The sequence below is a fragment of the Rhipicephalus microplus genome, chromosome 7 (genome assembly GCF_043290135.1).
Source record: "Rhipicephalus microplus isolate Deutch F79 chromosome 7, USDA_Rmic, whole genome shotgun sequence".
Classification (NCBI taxonomy): Eukaryota; Metazoa; Arthropoda; class Arachnida; order Ixodida; family Ixodidae; genus Rhipicephalus; species Rhipicephalus microplus.
The window spans coordinates 113,256,236-113,271,897 of NC_134706.1; the positions used below are offsets into that span (position 1 = coordinate 113,256,236).

The 15,662-nt window shown below is 44.5% G+C and overlaps 1 protein-coding gene across 5 annotated transcripts in view; it reads left to right on the top strand.

Moving 5' to 3' along the window:
* LOC119179724 (monocarboxylate transporter 9) overlaps nucleotides 1–15,662 on the top strand; it is a 53,897-nt gene that overhangs the window by 16,439 nt on the left and 21,796 nt on the right. For 4 of the 5 annotated variants that reach the window (XM_037430844.2, XM_075869580.1, XM_075869581.1 and 1 more), the window contains exons 3-4: nucleotides 656–799; nucleotides 8,207–9,172. In XM_037430844.2, the coding sequence (XP_037286741.2) occupies nucleotides 656–799; nucleotides 8,207–9,172 (1,110 nt within the window). The remainder of the gene's footprint in view (nucleotides 1–655; nucleotides 800–8,206; nucleotides 9,173–15,662) is intronic. The other variant, XM_075869582.1, reaches the window with a different exon arrangement.

The window sequence follows — 15,662 nt, forward strand, 5'->3', positions numbered from 1 at the left end:
TACTAACATGGCAATATTAATGTAACACATACCTTGTACCAAAAGAAAAGTTTCTACATTGATTTTTAATTATGTATGGTGAAATACAAATGAAATTTTACTATTTTGAACTATCGTCACATTTCACCCCACCCTATCCTATATACTGCAATTTTACTCTTTTGGTGCTCGAGCGATAAACAAAGTAAATGTTTCCTATTTAAAGAGCTGGTATGATGTTTTCATACTTAGCACGTGGCACGCTAGATTCCCAAATATTTTCGGTACTTACGAAACAGTAATCTTTCATCATATGTTTATGCAAATGGGCTGCTATGTTTATTTAAATTCAGCAAGTACTGCTGACATTCCAATGAATCATCTTCTAGTTTATTCATGCTGAAACCACTGTGCGGACATGAACCGACACATCATAAGAACTTCGTGCTGCTGTGACTTGCTAAGAGACAGGTAGTGAGTCGTCCGACCTCTAATACTGCGGAAACTCAATTTTCAGAGACTGTAGTCTCACAGTGTATACGTTGCGATGACGGCTTGCTTGTATGTTTTTGGGTACCTGCCGTGATATTCAGGGCCAATTTATGGCATCATTTTATGCAACCGCCAGGTAATCCCGCTTCACTAATACCCAATGACGTGCGCCCTTCTCATGCAGGTCCCCTGACGGGCGTGCTATGCTCTCGCTTTTCGTGCAGAAAAGTGCTGCTCGTTTGTTCTTTCTTCACGGGTGTCGCTGTGAGCCTGTGTTACTTCACGGAGAGCACACATTTCATCGTTGTGTTCTTCGGCATCGTTCACGGTGAGAAACCGAGTTACACTAGAACAACCAAGAGCAAGACGCTAAATCTCGAGAACGTCGGTTCGTCCTGTCTTGTAAGCACTTGCATAGCTGGGAAACAAGAGGTGTCCCCTACGCAGTATGGAAGAAGTCTTGTTTATCAATTATTTTCATCCGTACGTGTGCACCAATCATTCACCAGCTACGCTATGTTAATGTCAGTACAGACCATGACAAACTATGTGATAGTCTGAACAAGTGTGTCATGTTTATTTAGAGATGCTAACGCACAAGAGACAATGAATTAAAAAGTTTACACTACTCATACACACATACGGATATCATACTTCCAAGCGTTTACATTTGTGATCCCCCTGCTGCTTTTATTCACAAGATAATTTAACAATATGATTGCGTAGAAATTAACTGGGGGATACGAGTTCATAACCTCCGTCACCTTCCATGGGCCCACATCTAAGATCATATACTATCCATCTTTGTGCCAGGTTTCGAAAAACATGTCAATTCTGATTTCCCCTATGAACAAAATCTCGACGCAGAAAAAGAAAATCTACTAAAGAGGATGTCTCTTTGTCCCCCAACAATAGTCCTCATCCGGCTTGCTTCTGCTTCCTTTCTTGAAAACTCGGTGCAGGCCACTCTTCTATCAAGGAGCTGGATGACACTGAGAATGCGCTAGTCGTTCGTGACCTGTAACTCTCGTGCACGTGGTGATAGTGCAAGGAAAGAAACCTAAGATACATACGCGTACCAGCCAGGGGGGGGGGGGGGGCAAAGGGAGCGCAAGTCTCCCCCCCCCCCCTGAGAAAAGTTGAAAAGGTTGAGCCCCCCATCCCCCTTTCGATAGTGGACTGCATGCTGGGGAAAACAACTAAGGCAAAATCTTTTTGTTACTGTAAATACTTAATTATATTGTTATGAGAAAAAGAAAATATTACAAGGCAAAGTTACAATGTAGAGGTATTTTTCCTGCATTTCAGCATTGACAATTTTCTTTGAAGGCTCTTAGGAATGCTTTCCGCCCTGTGCAGTAGCACTGCAGTGCAGGCTAACGCTGAACAGGGGCCCTATATATTACATCACTTGTTCATGTTTTTATTCTGCTGCGACTGGCCGTTGCAAGTATAGATGGGAATGGGCGAACTTTTTATGGACCGGTCAAAGCATTTGCTGCTTCAGAAAAATCATTCTGTAGTCGAAAATGATTACCATCGCCGCTGCCTTGTCGAAGCGGCTGTCAGCAAATGATTGCGACTAATCACTTTAAATATTTTAGTTTTGCCTAACTGGAAGAGCCAAGAAAGGTTTGCGTGTTAATCTTCGATATATCTGATTAGCCTCGCTTAAGGCAACTTGGAGCAATAAAAGCAGCTCGCAAAGCGGCGACGAACAAAGCAGTGGACTCGAGCTCCGTGGGAAGCTAAAATAAGTGGATAGAAATGCTAAAGATACCTTTTGTTTTTCAAGAAGTGCTTGACATTTAAAAACTGAATTCTTTGTGAGCTGTTTTAGTCACTATGTATTTCAATCAATCGTAAAATATCTACTGTTGAGGAGGCCGCCATTAACGTAATAATATTCATGCAGAAAGTTGAGAGGTAATGCATAAAGAGCGTCGCGTGTAATATTATTGCACGCATCATGCATGACAAACATATACGTGTGGTCCAAGTGCATGCTGGTTGAACTGACGCTCTTTTTTCTACGCTATTGGACAAGGCCTGTGTGTATGAAAAAATTACATGAAACTGTGAACACGTTGAAGAAGTTGTCTCTCTCTCTCTCTCTCGTAATATATATATATATATATATATATATATATATATATATATATATATATATATATATATACCGGCTGACCAGTGTGGTAGGTAGCCCCCGACCCCCTCCACTAGCGAAAGAGTTGGTCGTCACTCCTCTCAAAATAGATTACGATTATTGTTGTGGGACAAAAGGACGCCCTTTTTACTCAATCTTTCTTTTTTCTTTAGTGCGATTTTCAAACATAAACTCGTAGTGACCCTCTGTGGTGTGTGGCGAAAAATGATAAATGAAAAAAACGTGACAGCAGATATGTGTCCCTGTAACTTGCCGAACCATAGGGCTATTCCTCGTATTAGGCGTATATATAATGTGGCTAATATTTAGAAGAAACTTCGTTTGAGGAGATATGGGTCACATGCCAAAAGTGGGCCACATGTTTGATGTCACTGATCTAGACCAACTGATTTTTGAAAAATTACAGCCTTTCGTAAGCTGCCACAACCATGTCCTACTAGGTGTTTTGTGCGGCAGAGTTAGTTGGGAAGTTCTGTTAGCATTAGCTCTGCAAAGAGCGCGCTTGCTGCCATGCCGCTCACACACATGAACAAAAAAAAAAGACTGCTGGGCTATAGTTGGTAATCTATAACTACGGAAACTGCACAAACAAAAGACAAGAACACTGAAGGCACATGCACAAGCGTTTGTGCGTGAGCTTTCTCTGTTCTTGTCTCTTTTTTTTCGCACAGTTTCCGTAGTTTCGGATAACAAAACGCGAGGACGGATAAGAGAGGTGCAGCTATTAGTAAAGCTGTTTCTCTCTACTTTGCCGATGAAAATACTGAACAAAATTTTGTTGCTGGCTCACATGTCGGAAAGAAGAGGGATTGCAAAAACACGTCAAGGGCAGCACGTGTAATCTCTGTATGGTCACGAAGCGACAAGTCTCAATGACAACAGCCGCCACGATGAGACTATAGAAGTTATGCAAACGTGCATCTTTGGCGCCATGAAATTTGGCTTAAAAACTACAGCGGTGGTGGCATGAGGCGCAAAGGAGCGCATTCAATACGGTGCACTCGGATGAACACCTAAAGAAGTTGGGCACTCATATCTTTGATGTAATTATTACAGAAATACCCCGAATGGTCTGCTCTCTTACAATAAATATTAACAAATCGGGTTCATACCCCCCACCCACAATGCTCCCATACCACGATATGAATCTGAGACACACCTCAGTGGAGAGCTCAGGAAACTTTACCACCGGGTGCTCTTTATCGAGCACCTGAAATGGGTACTAGACTATCGTGAATTTTTTCTCGCCCGTCGAAAATGCTGCCGTCACGGTGGGGAATCGATCCTGTGACTTGCGGTTGTTCTCAGTTGTGCATGGGTTCTCATCTTTAGTGCACCCTTTCCGTCCGCCGCCAGTCAGCACAGTGCAGAGGTGCGTCTCAGAAATGTCTGCTCAGTCATTTATTCAATCACTTAGGTATTTCTTGAAACTGGTCACGTGGCAAGCATAAACATAGAAAAGGTCGTACGCCTGAGTGTATGAGAACTGTTGCAATGCAGGACGCAGTATTATTTCAATATATTCGTGCATAAAGTAGATCGGGTCTACGGTCGAAGACACATTACGAATGCAGAACCATGTGCGACCGTCGAATAGTCGCAACGAGATAAAAAGAGAAAGCATAGAGTGGCGCAATCTTATTATCCATATAGCAACCCTGCGGGAAACCCTTCGCACCGTTTCTCAACGCAGAGAATACCTCAACGAACCTAAGTATTTGTTCACTCTTATTTATTCATAATACTCTTGAATGTGTTTATTTGGTATAGTAACGGGTAATAACGTAGAATTCATTCTTTTGTAGCGAAATGCTGTGCTGGCCAGATCAGGTTAGTGTTCTGGTAGCTTGTAGCCTTATGCTGCAGACACCCAACTCCAGAGAGGGTTGGCGTAATACATGAAGGCCTTCCTACTTAAATGTCCTACCCACCTCTTTCAGCCCCTCTACCCAAAGAACCTTATTCTCCGGGAAGCGATACGCCTTTTTGGGACAGCTCATTCGTCAGTTCCGGCTAGTTCCTTACGAGCATGGCGTACACAAGATTAAGATAAGATGTTAAGAAGGTGCGATACAAAAAGGCCTACTTCCATGGTTTCATCGTATACCGTTATATAACTTCAGAACTTTCAAAATAGCCTAGATTATTGTGAAAACTGAAAAAATATTTTTCTGCGAATATGCACTTGCGTAAGTGTTAACATTTTCACTGCTACGTTTTTCTCAATCTTGCTATTCACATCACTTTGAATACCTTTCTTGGAAAGGTTTTTGTGTATGTGCGGCACCAGTTCCTCTCTTCTTCTTGAATTATGGCTTTTTTCGTAGAGTAAAGTGGCCCAACTGTACAAACAGGATGAACACTCCCGCGCTCAGACCCAGTACTTTGATACGAATGAAATCGTCAACCAGCACAAATGTTTACGGAACACATATTCCTACGGCCAGACAATCCACACGAAACACAACAGCTGACCAAGCAAAGGTTCACTCAGCAGGCACTTAACACCTGTTAATTGTGCGTCCCTGCATCCGTCCAGCAGTAAACATAAGCTCATCCTAGACAACAAGCAAAGCTAAGAATTATCAGCTGAACCAGCTCACGCTACGTATATCCCGCCACAGCCCAGGAGCTAATGCCAGCACTCATTTTAGGGGGGAGGGGGATCGTCTTAAGTAACATCGGAGAGGGGGGCATGACCACTACTTTATGTTTTTACTAGCAGAAAAACCCCATGGTAGCATAAATACTGTTAATGTGTGCTCGAAGATGTTTCACTTTATTTGTTTATTTGGTGTGCAGCAACACGACCCTTATAACGCATGCACATCCCCTCCCTTTCTATCCTCTCATACGCTCCCTCCTCTCGCTTCGCAACGACAACGCGGGCAGTGTCTGCTGGCCAACGCTCACTTCCCCTTCTCTCTCCTCTAGGCGTCCCTCCCAGTGGCGTTTAAACCACCATTGCTCATGCGCATTCCTCTCTCTTTTTCCTTACCTTATGCGACACGTTCGGATAAATGATGGTAGTGTCGTAATTTCCTTATTGTGTTAAAGGTGATGAAGTCACGCTAAATATATGTAAAATGCACGCACAGACGCCAACGAACACATATTACACGCATCAAAGTGGTCAGCTGGTATAAAGGGCTTGTGCTCGCGAGTATGGTAGCACTGCACACTGCTACGTAAATAAACTTATGCGGATAGCGCTTAACTACGATTGACGTTAAGTAGACGTGACGACTGTATCATAGGAGTACATATGTAATGTTTTTATAATTGGATAGCGAGCACCACAACCACAAACGAGATTTCATGAACACGAGGGTTTATTTGATAAGAAATTTCGAGATGTGGCGTGGCTCTGTTATAGGATACTTGACTGCAGCGCGGAAGTCTTGGGTTCGACTCCTGCTTGCGCCATGACATTTTTTTGGGGGGGCATTCGTGGGGTCGTCTCGGCGCCAGCTTTCGCTCGCAGTTCACGAGATAAGATTTTCGATGGCTGTTCTCGCCATTCCGAGGTAGATAAAGGCGCTGTCACCTATAGCACATATACCCGCCCGCGGCTATGTGTTATTATTCACACCATCTTACCCTACCAGACTAATTTTCATTCACCTAAAGCTAAGAGGGTGATCAGGATCGGCAGACGGACGGATGGACGGACGGACCAAAATGTCTGCAATGCGCAAATATGTACTCCCTCTGCTTGGAAATTCAGAGAAAGTAATTTCAGCGCCTCACAAACACACACGTCCTTTATACAAGTGTCACAGTAGAACATGTATTATCACAGTAATATTGCGTAGTACAAGCCCGCGTTGTCATTGGGCGCTAGAACATGTGTTATCGCAGTAATATTGCGTGGTACAAGCTAGCGTTGTCATTGGGCCCTAGAACATGTATATCTCATAACGGCTTCATGGTTGAAAGCCTGCCGCCTCTTACAAAAGGCACGCAAGTTACTGCACACAATACCTTGACCACGGAGTGGCTGCATATCAAATTCATAAACGTTTCACGCACATAACCGATCGTGATTGAAATCATGCTACCCGAACTTTACACAGAATGCCGACATATACGAAAGCTGTACTGACACAACCCAATATAGACAACACGTTGCACTAATTCACAAGGTGAAGTTCTCGAGTAATATGATGCAATGCAAAGTGTGCAATAAGTTGTTTAAGTAGGCACTAGCGACATGGTAGTGCTACATTGTTCCACTCATAAATGGGAAGCCATAGTTTTTGTAGCTTTCCACCTTTTCGTATTCTAAGAATACACTTCTTGCCCGTTGGGGTCAGCCGGAGTGCACAAAAGGCCTTGAGCTTCCGACATGTCTGGTATAGCTCAACCAACACCAAGAAGTGCCTGCTATGCTTTAGCAAGTGGCAGCCGGTCAGCGATCAGCGAGAAACACCTGCTTCCGTCTCTAGCAAGGCAACCTAGCGTGCTCGAAGCAGTTCTGAAGGACTGCGGCCAAATCAGTGGTCCACGCTGCCGCAATAATTATCAGGGTCACCTAGGCGTTCAACTCTAGTCACGTGACTAAATTCTCATAACATCACGCATCTTCTTTTGTCCCTGAAAGCATGTTCCGTCTAGTCACGTCACTAAAGTTCACATAACGTCACGCAACATCAGAACCCATGACTAAAAGCCTTCGTAACACACACAACTAATCAGGTGATGAAAATCACGTACTGTATAGTCAGGTCATTAAAGTCTCGTAACAGCACGTAATATCTAGTCCCGTAAATAGAATTGGGTATCACCCCGTAACTAGTCATACGGCTGAAACAACGTTATGTCATGTAACAACTTGTCACATGCATGACTGAAAATCACGTAGCTTCTAATTGTGTGACTAAAATTACATATATAATCAGGCGACTGTGAATCGCGTAACATCCCGTAACAACAAATTATTCGACAAAAACCACGTAACATCACGAAACTAGTGAAGTGACTGAATGTACCGTCCCGTATAAAGTAACGTGACTAAGCACCATTTAGCATCACATCACTAGTCATGCGACTAACACTATAAAACAACAGAATGTCTAGGAAGGTGATTATAAACCTCGTGACAAAAAGAACAAATCTAGTCACGAACCAAATTTACGTAAAATCCGGTAAAATCTAGTCACATGACTGGAATTCGCAACTTCAACTAACAACTAGCAATGTGACTAAACTCGCGCAACTAGTACATTGACATGTTCCCGCCAAAAACTTATCAACATCTGCTCCGGTCACTGAAATCATGTCACGTAATAGCAAGGTGCCTGACATGTATTCGTTACAACCATACAGATTGTGCGTATAGTGTAGGTAACTGACCAAAATCGGTAAAATAATGGCCAAGCCTACTCATGTTCAGTACTACTTGGGAAAAATGCGCTTCTCTGGCAAAAGCTTGGCATTACTAGCAAAAAATTTAGAAGCTGAATTGAACAAGAGCTCTGCTGTAGGTTTTAGCCTTGCGCAACTAGTGCAAGCGGCACACAATTCCTGAGTTTGAAAAAATGCTATTTGTTAATCTTACACACGCAGGAACCACACTATCGGGGCTCTACGTTGCTTCGAACGTGCTCGTGGCTCAGCATTTTGAGAAGCGAAGAACGACTGCTTGCAGCTTCATGTTCACAGCTGGTGGACTCAACACTGTTGTCTTCCCTCCACTAATTGAATATTTCTATTCACGTTACGGTATCCACGAAGCATTCTTGCTCTACGGCGCCATACTGATGAACGCATTCCCGTGCTGTATTGCCCTGAGAAGTCCTCCGTGGATAAACAAACCGAAACCAGTCAGTCAGAAAAATGGGACAGCGTTGGATGCCGCGAACAGCTCATGCAAGCCTGCGTTTTGGAATTCCGAATCTGAAGAACTCCACAAACAAAATGGTGTCAATTGCAGCGACGAAACGCATGTATTCTTGGAGAAAAATGACGTTCAAGAAACTCAATCAAGTGCTAGTGCTAGTGTCGAGTTCGCCACCTTCCGTCCTTCAGAAAAGCGAAAAGGAAGAAACATTGTTAGGTGTATGAAAAGCGAGCTGGCACCATTCGTGACACTGAGCTTTTTAGTGAGCGCTTTGTCCTTCACGGCAGTGAACTTTGGAATGGCGTTGTACGTCCTCCTGTCAACAGATCTGGCCAGTGACCATGGAATCGAACCTTCTAGTGCTGTTTACCTCCTCCAAGCATTCTCCGTCAGTGACATCATCTTCAGAGCTCTCAGTGGTATCATCATAGACTCGAAAATTATTTCCCTCGAGTCCGTGATGCTTCTTGGATATCTCATGCAAGGCGCCGCGTTCGAACTACTCGCGTGGTTCGGATCCTTCCACATGATGTTCACTGCCTCGGCACTCATGGGTCTCACGTGTGGTGCTAGGATAGCCCTTCAAGCCCCAGTGATCGCCAAAGACTTTGGACTCAAGCAGCTGCCTGTCGTTATGGGAGCGGTGTACTTCTGCATTGGAGTTGCGTTGCTCCTCCGCCCACCAATTGTCGGTAAGTTTGCACATTCAGCAGCGTTTCCCAAATAAGATTTTTAAAACTGATTGCCCGCTAATCGTCACAAAGATCGCTTCGTTAGCAGAGTGCTTACAAAGCGATTAGAAAAACAGCCAAGGGAGTATAAACGATAAATGTTGCAATGAAGTTTTAGCTTTTAGTGGAACGACATGAACAGATCATGCACAAGGCTGTGTAAATGAACATGAATGGGCAATGTCTTTTTCTTTCTACAGTGGACATAAATATTAGTTGACACAAATATTGGCCGACTCAAATGAATTGGATAGGTTTCAGCGCAATTTAGACGAAGACAATTGGATACACACAGAGGACGTACAGCGCTCGTCTGTGTTCTGTGCGTCTCCAATTGTCTTCGTCTAAATTGTGCTGAAGCCCATTCTGAAGCCCATTCACTTATGTACCAGCTTGCTCGCCCAAGCCAAAGTACTTTTAGATCAAATAAACAGTTCCACAGTTTATTTGAGTCGCCCATGCAAGACGAAAATGTTTGCAGAAAGTGAGCATCTCCTGATTTCCGCGATTGTTTGGCTAGTGTAATACGAAAAGTCCTAAATTTTTTTAATGAAGAGTTTGTAGCTTATCACGCTCATAGGCGTATCAACTGGGGGGGGGGGGGGGGGTGTCGCGAGCCCCCTGACCGAGTAAACTTTGGGGGAGCTAAAGTGTCCAACTCAATGTGGCTTTTAAAATGAAGAACTTGGCTAAACACTCATGACTGCAGAAGGCTGGCATACACTCTAAAAAAAAGGGAGCGAAAATGGAGAAACGGGCTCCGTTCCTCCTTCGGCGCAGCGACTTCCTCCCTTTCGGGCGCTTTACCCGTCGCGCCCTCTCACGGCAAGGACCAAAGGAGCAACGTTCCTCCTTCAGCGTTCAAGTTTCTCCTCAATCACGGGGGTCTTGCTCGCGCGTATGCACACGCCAAGCCTATAGCCGGCCGCGGCCAGTCGCGAGCGATTGCTTTTACCTAAGATTGTTGTAAGCAATGCAGGAGTGACGTTTTCTTTTGTTTTATTAGTGTAGAGTAAAATCTTCTCTTTTTTTATCGTCAGCCACTCGCACGATGCTCCGCACACTTCCATGTGTGTCTCGTGTTGTATCATACTACCAATTCGTCACGAATACAAGGAGCTCGGCTTCCCAAGCAGTGTTGCTTTATCAATTACCTTAGAGTGTAAAAAAAATAATGATTTTTTTCGGTGTCGACGTACTTGGGAAGCCCACGCGTTTTTAGTTTCGCACGGCACCAACAGCACTCGTGCATTCAACGAGGCGCGTAAAAAAGCATCACACTTAATTTTTCATCATTCTAGGAAACCTGATACCACTGTACACTCCATGCGTGAAAGTACGATCATATACAATTGATAGAGTTATACGTGCCACTACCGGCATATGGATGTTCTTTGCAGTTTACCCCCATTCGAATACAGCCGCCGTGGCCGGAAGTCGAACCTGCGTCCTCCAGCATAGTCACACGACACCCAATAAGGCTACGCTACCACGGCAGGTGAAAGCACAAAGGAAAACAGGCTGCGAAGTTTCACCGAGTGTTTATTCGCCAGGCTAGGTTACAACCATCAGAAACTTTTTAAACATCATCATAACTAAACTTTTGTGAAAGTGAACCAATGACTTCTGTAGGTTAAACCAAATTCTGAATCGCATTCGTTTTGAATTGCCCATGCCAGCACTGAGAAGTAGGAAGGAATTATGCACGCGTGTAGTATGCCTTTCTCGTCCATGATTCTCCTTTGTCGTGAGAAACTCAACACAAAATACACTTCTAGTAACAGCTGTGCACAGCAAGTAAGTACTAAAGCTCACTCACCTTTGTGAAAAGAGTACTCCGAATCCAGAGTAATAACCACCACAGCCGCAGCGCTAACAACAAAATTGTGGCACGCACTATGATTGCCAGTTGACTCACGAGTTGAATCGCGAGAGGCATCTGAAGCCGAAATGTACGCAGACACAACATTATATAAAGTTATAGTAAGCTTGCGCACTGCAGCGATAGTTCCTCCACTCAAGTATTAGAGCTGCCGTGGCGCCAACAGCCACTGTCATAGCTCACGAAAAAATACCGTCATGCGAGGTCATCGCTTATTTCTCTCGCAAGACCCCCGTTGTAACGTATGTATACACTGCTAGGACGGTCGTTACCGCATCAAAAACCTTATCATTGAAGGGCTAGTGGTGTACTGTATCCATGGCTAACGGTCACACTTGTGGTACGCATGTAAAAAGAATATAAGCAAACGTTAAGACGAAGCAACTAAACGAGGTCGACGTGACCACAGAACACCTACCACGATGGAGACAAAGTTTGGTCTGCATGCTGCGCCCTCTCAAAGTAACAAGAAGAAAAAGAAACGTGACCTCTGAAATGGCTAACGCGCGGCAAGTGTGTGCACTCTCGAAGGCTTCAAGAAAAAAACTGTGGCAGTAGTCAACAGATGGAGGAGCGTTCGGAATGCCGTGGGCAACTATGCAAGGCTTGGGGGTATCCGCCTTCGTGAAAACCTGATAAGCTCTAGTAATTATTCCGTTCATTATTGTGCGACCATTGATAAACTCGCGTTTGTCTTAGCATCAGATACAATATATTTACGTGTGCGCATGTTGTGGTATTAATACGAAACGTAAAAAAAAGTGTAAGAAAACCTACTTGTAACCTGTGCCACTATGGTCAGTCGAAATTCATCGCTATATAAGCTGGCGCACTTTTATAGTATGGTGTGAATAAACACGTCGTAGTGTGATTCGTTGCTGTGAGTGGTTGATTGTGCTCTTGTTGCGTACTTGTTAGCGTATATATTAGCGTACACTTGTTGCGTACAACATGTGCATTATGTGCCCATGTGTGCATGTGTAGTTATGTGCATTGCACCAGCGCATATTTGACTTCCGGTGTCAGTGACAGTAATCCTCAATGGGCTGTGACGTAAATAATTATGAATGGGCTGAGGCGTGAACAATCTGCAAGGGAGCGCGAAAGTGGGTATGACAATGTACGTCACGGCAGGCAACTTTTTTTTTCGGTTTTGTTCAGTCCTTCTAGATGGCGCCAGCTACCACTTACTTCACGGTTATGACGCTCTCACACCTCCAGCTACTTGTATAACGTTGAATCTGTCTATCAAAGCTGCGATACTGAGTCGGAATGGTTTCGCAGCGATCGAGTCTACGGTTTGGAGGCACATCTCGTGACCTGTGGACCCGTAAACGCATGGATAACATCGCTAAACAATGTGAATCTGCGAGAAATAAATACAGCAAGCCTAGCATGCACTCTTCAGGTGAGGGCTCTGCAGTATATATCAGTGTCTATCGGAGTGAACGTGGCTTCGCTGACCGAACGAAACGTACTTGCTCCGTCGTTCTTTTTCGCGATGTGTTCACCGCCACAGGTTCGTCTGCTTGTTTTTATAATCATTTCGTGCAATATCAAGCTCAGCGGGACCGTTTTTTGTAACTTTCAGTGCCGTGTACTCCTTATCAGTCGAGAATCGTTGCATTTGCTAAGCCTACTCGCTTCGCCGGGGGACATCCATGTTGATTTTCATAAGGAGGAACGTGTTTCTCCGTGGATAAGAAAGCAACGTTTCTCTATTTAAAGACGAACGTTGGGGACATCGCCGTTTCTCCCTAAATGGAGAGAACGTCACTCCATTTTTTTTAAGAGTGTACATAGACAAATTGAACATGTGGTACTCGCAGTGCGAACTGCATATGAAAAAGCAACACCCTTTACATGGGCGTCAGTGCATATAGTGTTAGTGGAATAAAAACCATCCGTTTGACATAATGTAGAACCATAACCACCAGAAAATATTGGTTGTAAAAATGCCAAACTCGAGATACGGGGGTAGAAGCAAGACCCTTCCTTGTGATTTTTCCCTGAAGACCAAGGGGGGGCGAATAACATAAAACTCGGCAGATCCCACGTACTGTAGGAATCGATGTTCTGCGAATGCATGAGGAGGAAAGATGACCATGTTGTAATTTTTTATTAAGCAAAACATCATTAAATGAAGCTAAAGATATGTTCAAAAGTTTTAAGCACATACATGCATAAACAGTCGCATGTTTAGGGTTGCGTAACGATGTCCACAGCAACATGGATATTAGCAACAACAGAAGCGGTAAGCTTATAATTAGAGCTTGTGCCAGCGAGGATGGCGGCCCTTTACTGACTTTATGCGTAATCAACTATACGACCGTACCATGCATAACCGCCCACGTCATCCGTCTATCCATGCGTTCATGCATCAGCCCGTCCGTTCATCCATCCGCGTGTCTATCCATCTGCTCGTCTGTCTATCCATGCGTCCGTTCGTAGGTTCGTACATCCACAAGTTCGTTGGTCTGTGCATACATCCTTCCGTGCATGAATTCATCCGTGCGTCGTTCAGTATATCGGTCTCACCATTATAACAGTGGGCGACTTCAACGTCGACATTAGAGACCTTAACACCTATAGCGTTGTCCTCTCATCGTCATTCACTTCATGGAGATGGACTGATTTTCTCAACGCTATTGATTTGAAATCACCACTGTCTGTTCACGCCGTTACTTTGTTGATAAAAACTGTCGATCAAATTCAGTGCTATGCCCTCAACTACAGTTGTTCTCAACCCTACGTGCTGGCTGTATTGTAAGAATACACGTAATGTTTGAAAAATTGAAGAGCCATCACTGCATTCTAATTGATGCTAAACAAACATTACCGTGTACTTTAAAAGCAGTCCCAAGACCTGGCGTGACTCTGTTGCAGAATTTTTGGTTGCCCCGCTGAATTCCGGAGTTCGAGTTCTGCTGGAACCAATTTTTCTTCGCATTCGTCGTGTCAACGCCCCGAATGTCTGCTTTTTCTGGACGCTCACGCATTAAACTTCCCCATGTGCGTTCTCATCGTTTCTGCGTAGATATGAAGTGTAAATCACATGTGGCACAAACTCGCACCCCAGGGGCACACATAGTACTCATTCGCAGGTATCTGTCATTGTTTCGCTAAAAGTGACGACGTACCCAACGAGATTGTGATATACTTCATACCACGACTAGCCATTCGTATTCGTCAAAGAATCTTACCCTCCTTCGCTAATTTTGGTGCACCCCAACTTTCGGGAGGGATGAATATGAATGCATATGGATGGATGGATGGATGGATGGATGGATGGATGGATGGATGGATGGATGGATGGATGGATGGATGGATGGATGGGTGAACGAATGGACGAATGGACGCGCTCAAAGTCGCCAAAGTTTGCTAAGAAATAAAACTAGCCACCCTGTATACAAGGTATCTCCTGACGGGAAAAGAGCCAGAATCTTAGAAGAATGCTAACATTATCCTAATACATAAAGGAGATGACAAGGACTTGAAGATATACAGGCCGATCACCTTGCTCTCCGTCGTATACAAGCTATTTACAAAGTTAATAACTAACAGAACTAAGAAAACATTAGACTTCAATCAACCAAAGGAACAAGCAGGATTTTGAACAGGCTACTCAACAATAGACCACATTCATACTATTATTCATGTAATAGAGAAATGCTCAGAATGCGGCCAACCACCATACAAGAGCCTTCATAGATTACGGGAAGGTGTTTCATTCAGTAGATATATCAGCATTCATGCAGACGCTGTGGAATCAGGGCGTCGACCAAGTATATATAAACATCCTAGAAGAAATATACTGGGGATCAACTGCTACCATAGTGATTCATAACGAAAGCAACAGAATTCCGATCAAGAAGGATGTAAAGCAATGAGACACAATCTCTTTCTATTTACCACATGCATACAGGAGGTCTTTTTGCCCCACCAAGGTACTCGACTGCTGACCCGCCAGTCACGGGATCATATCCCGGCTGTGCATGATGATGAGTGGGGTGAAGCGTCTGTCCGTCGATTTGTTCTTGCATCCGTTCACCCGTGTGCGTCCATCCGTTCACCCGTGTGCGTCCATCCGTTCACCCGTGTGCGTCCATCCGTTCACCCGTGTGCGTCCGTCCGTTCACCCATGTGCGTCCGTCCGTTCACCCGTGTGCGTCCGTCCGTTCACCCGTGTGCGTCCGTCCGTTCATTCGTCCGTCCGTCCATTCGTCCGTCCGTCCATTCGTGCATCCGTCCATTCATGCATCCGTCTATCGCTACATTCATCTCTGCGTCTGTCTCCTTGTTCGTCCGTCTATTCGTCCGTATGTCGCTGCATTCATCTCTGCGTCTGTCTCCTTGTTCGTCCGTCTATTCGTCCGTATGTCGCTGCATTCATCTCTGCGTCTGTCTCTTTGTTCGTCCGTCTATTCGTCCGTATGTCGCTGCATTCATCTCTGCGTCTGTCTCTTTGTTCGTCCGTCTGTTCGTCCGTATGTCGCTGCATTCATCTCTGCGTCTGTCTCTTTGTTCGTCCGTCTGTTCGTCCGTATGTCGCTGCATTCATCTCTGCGT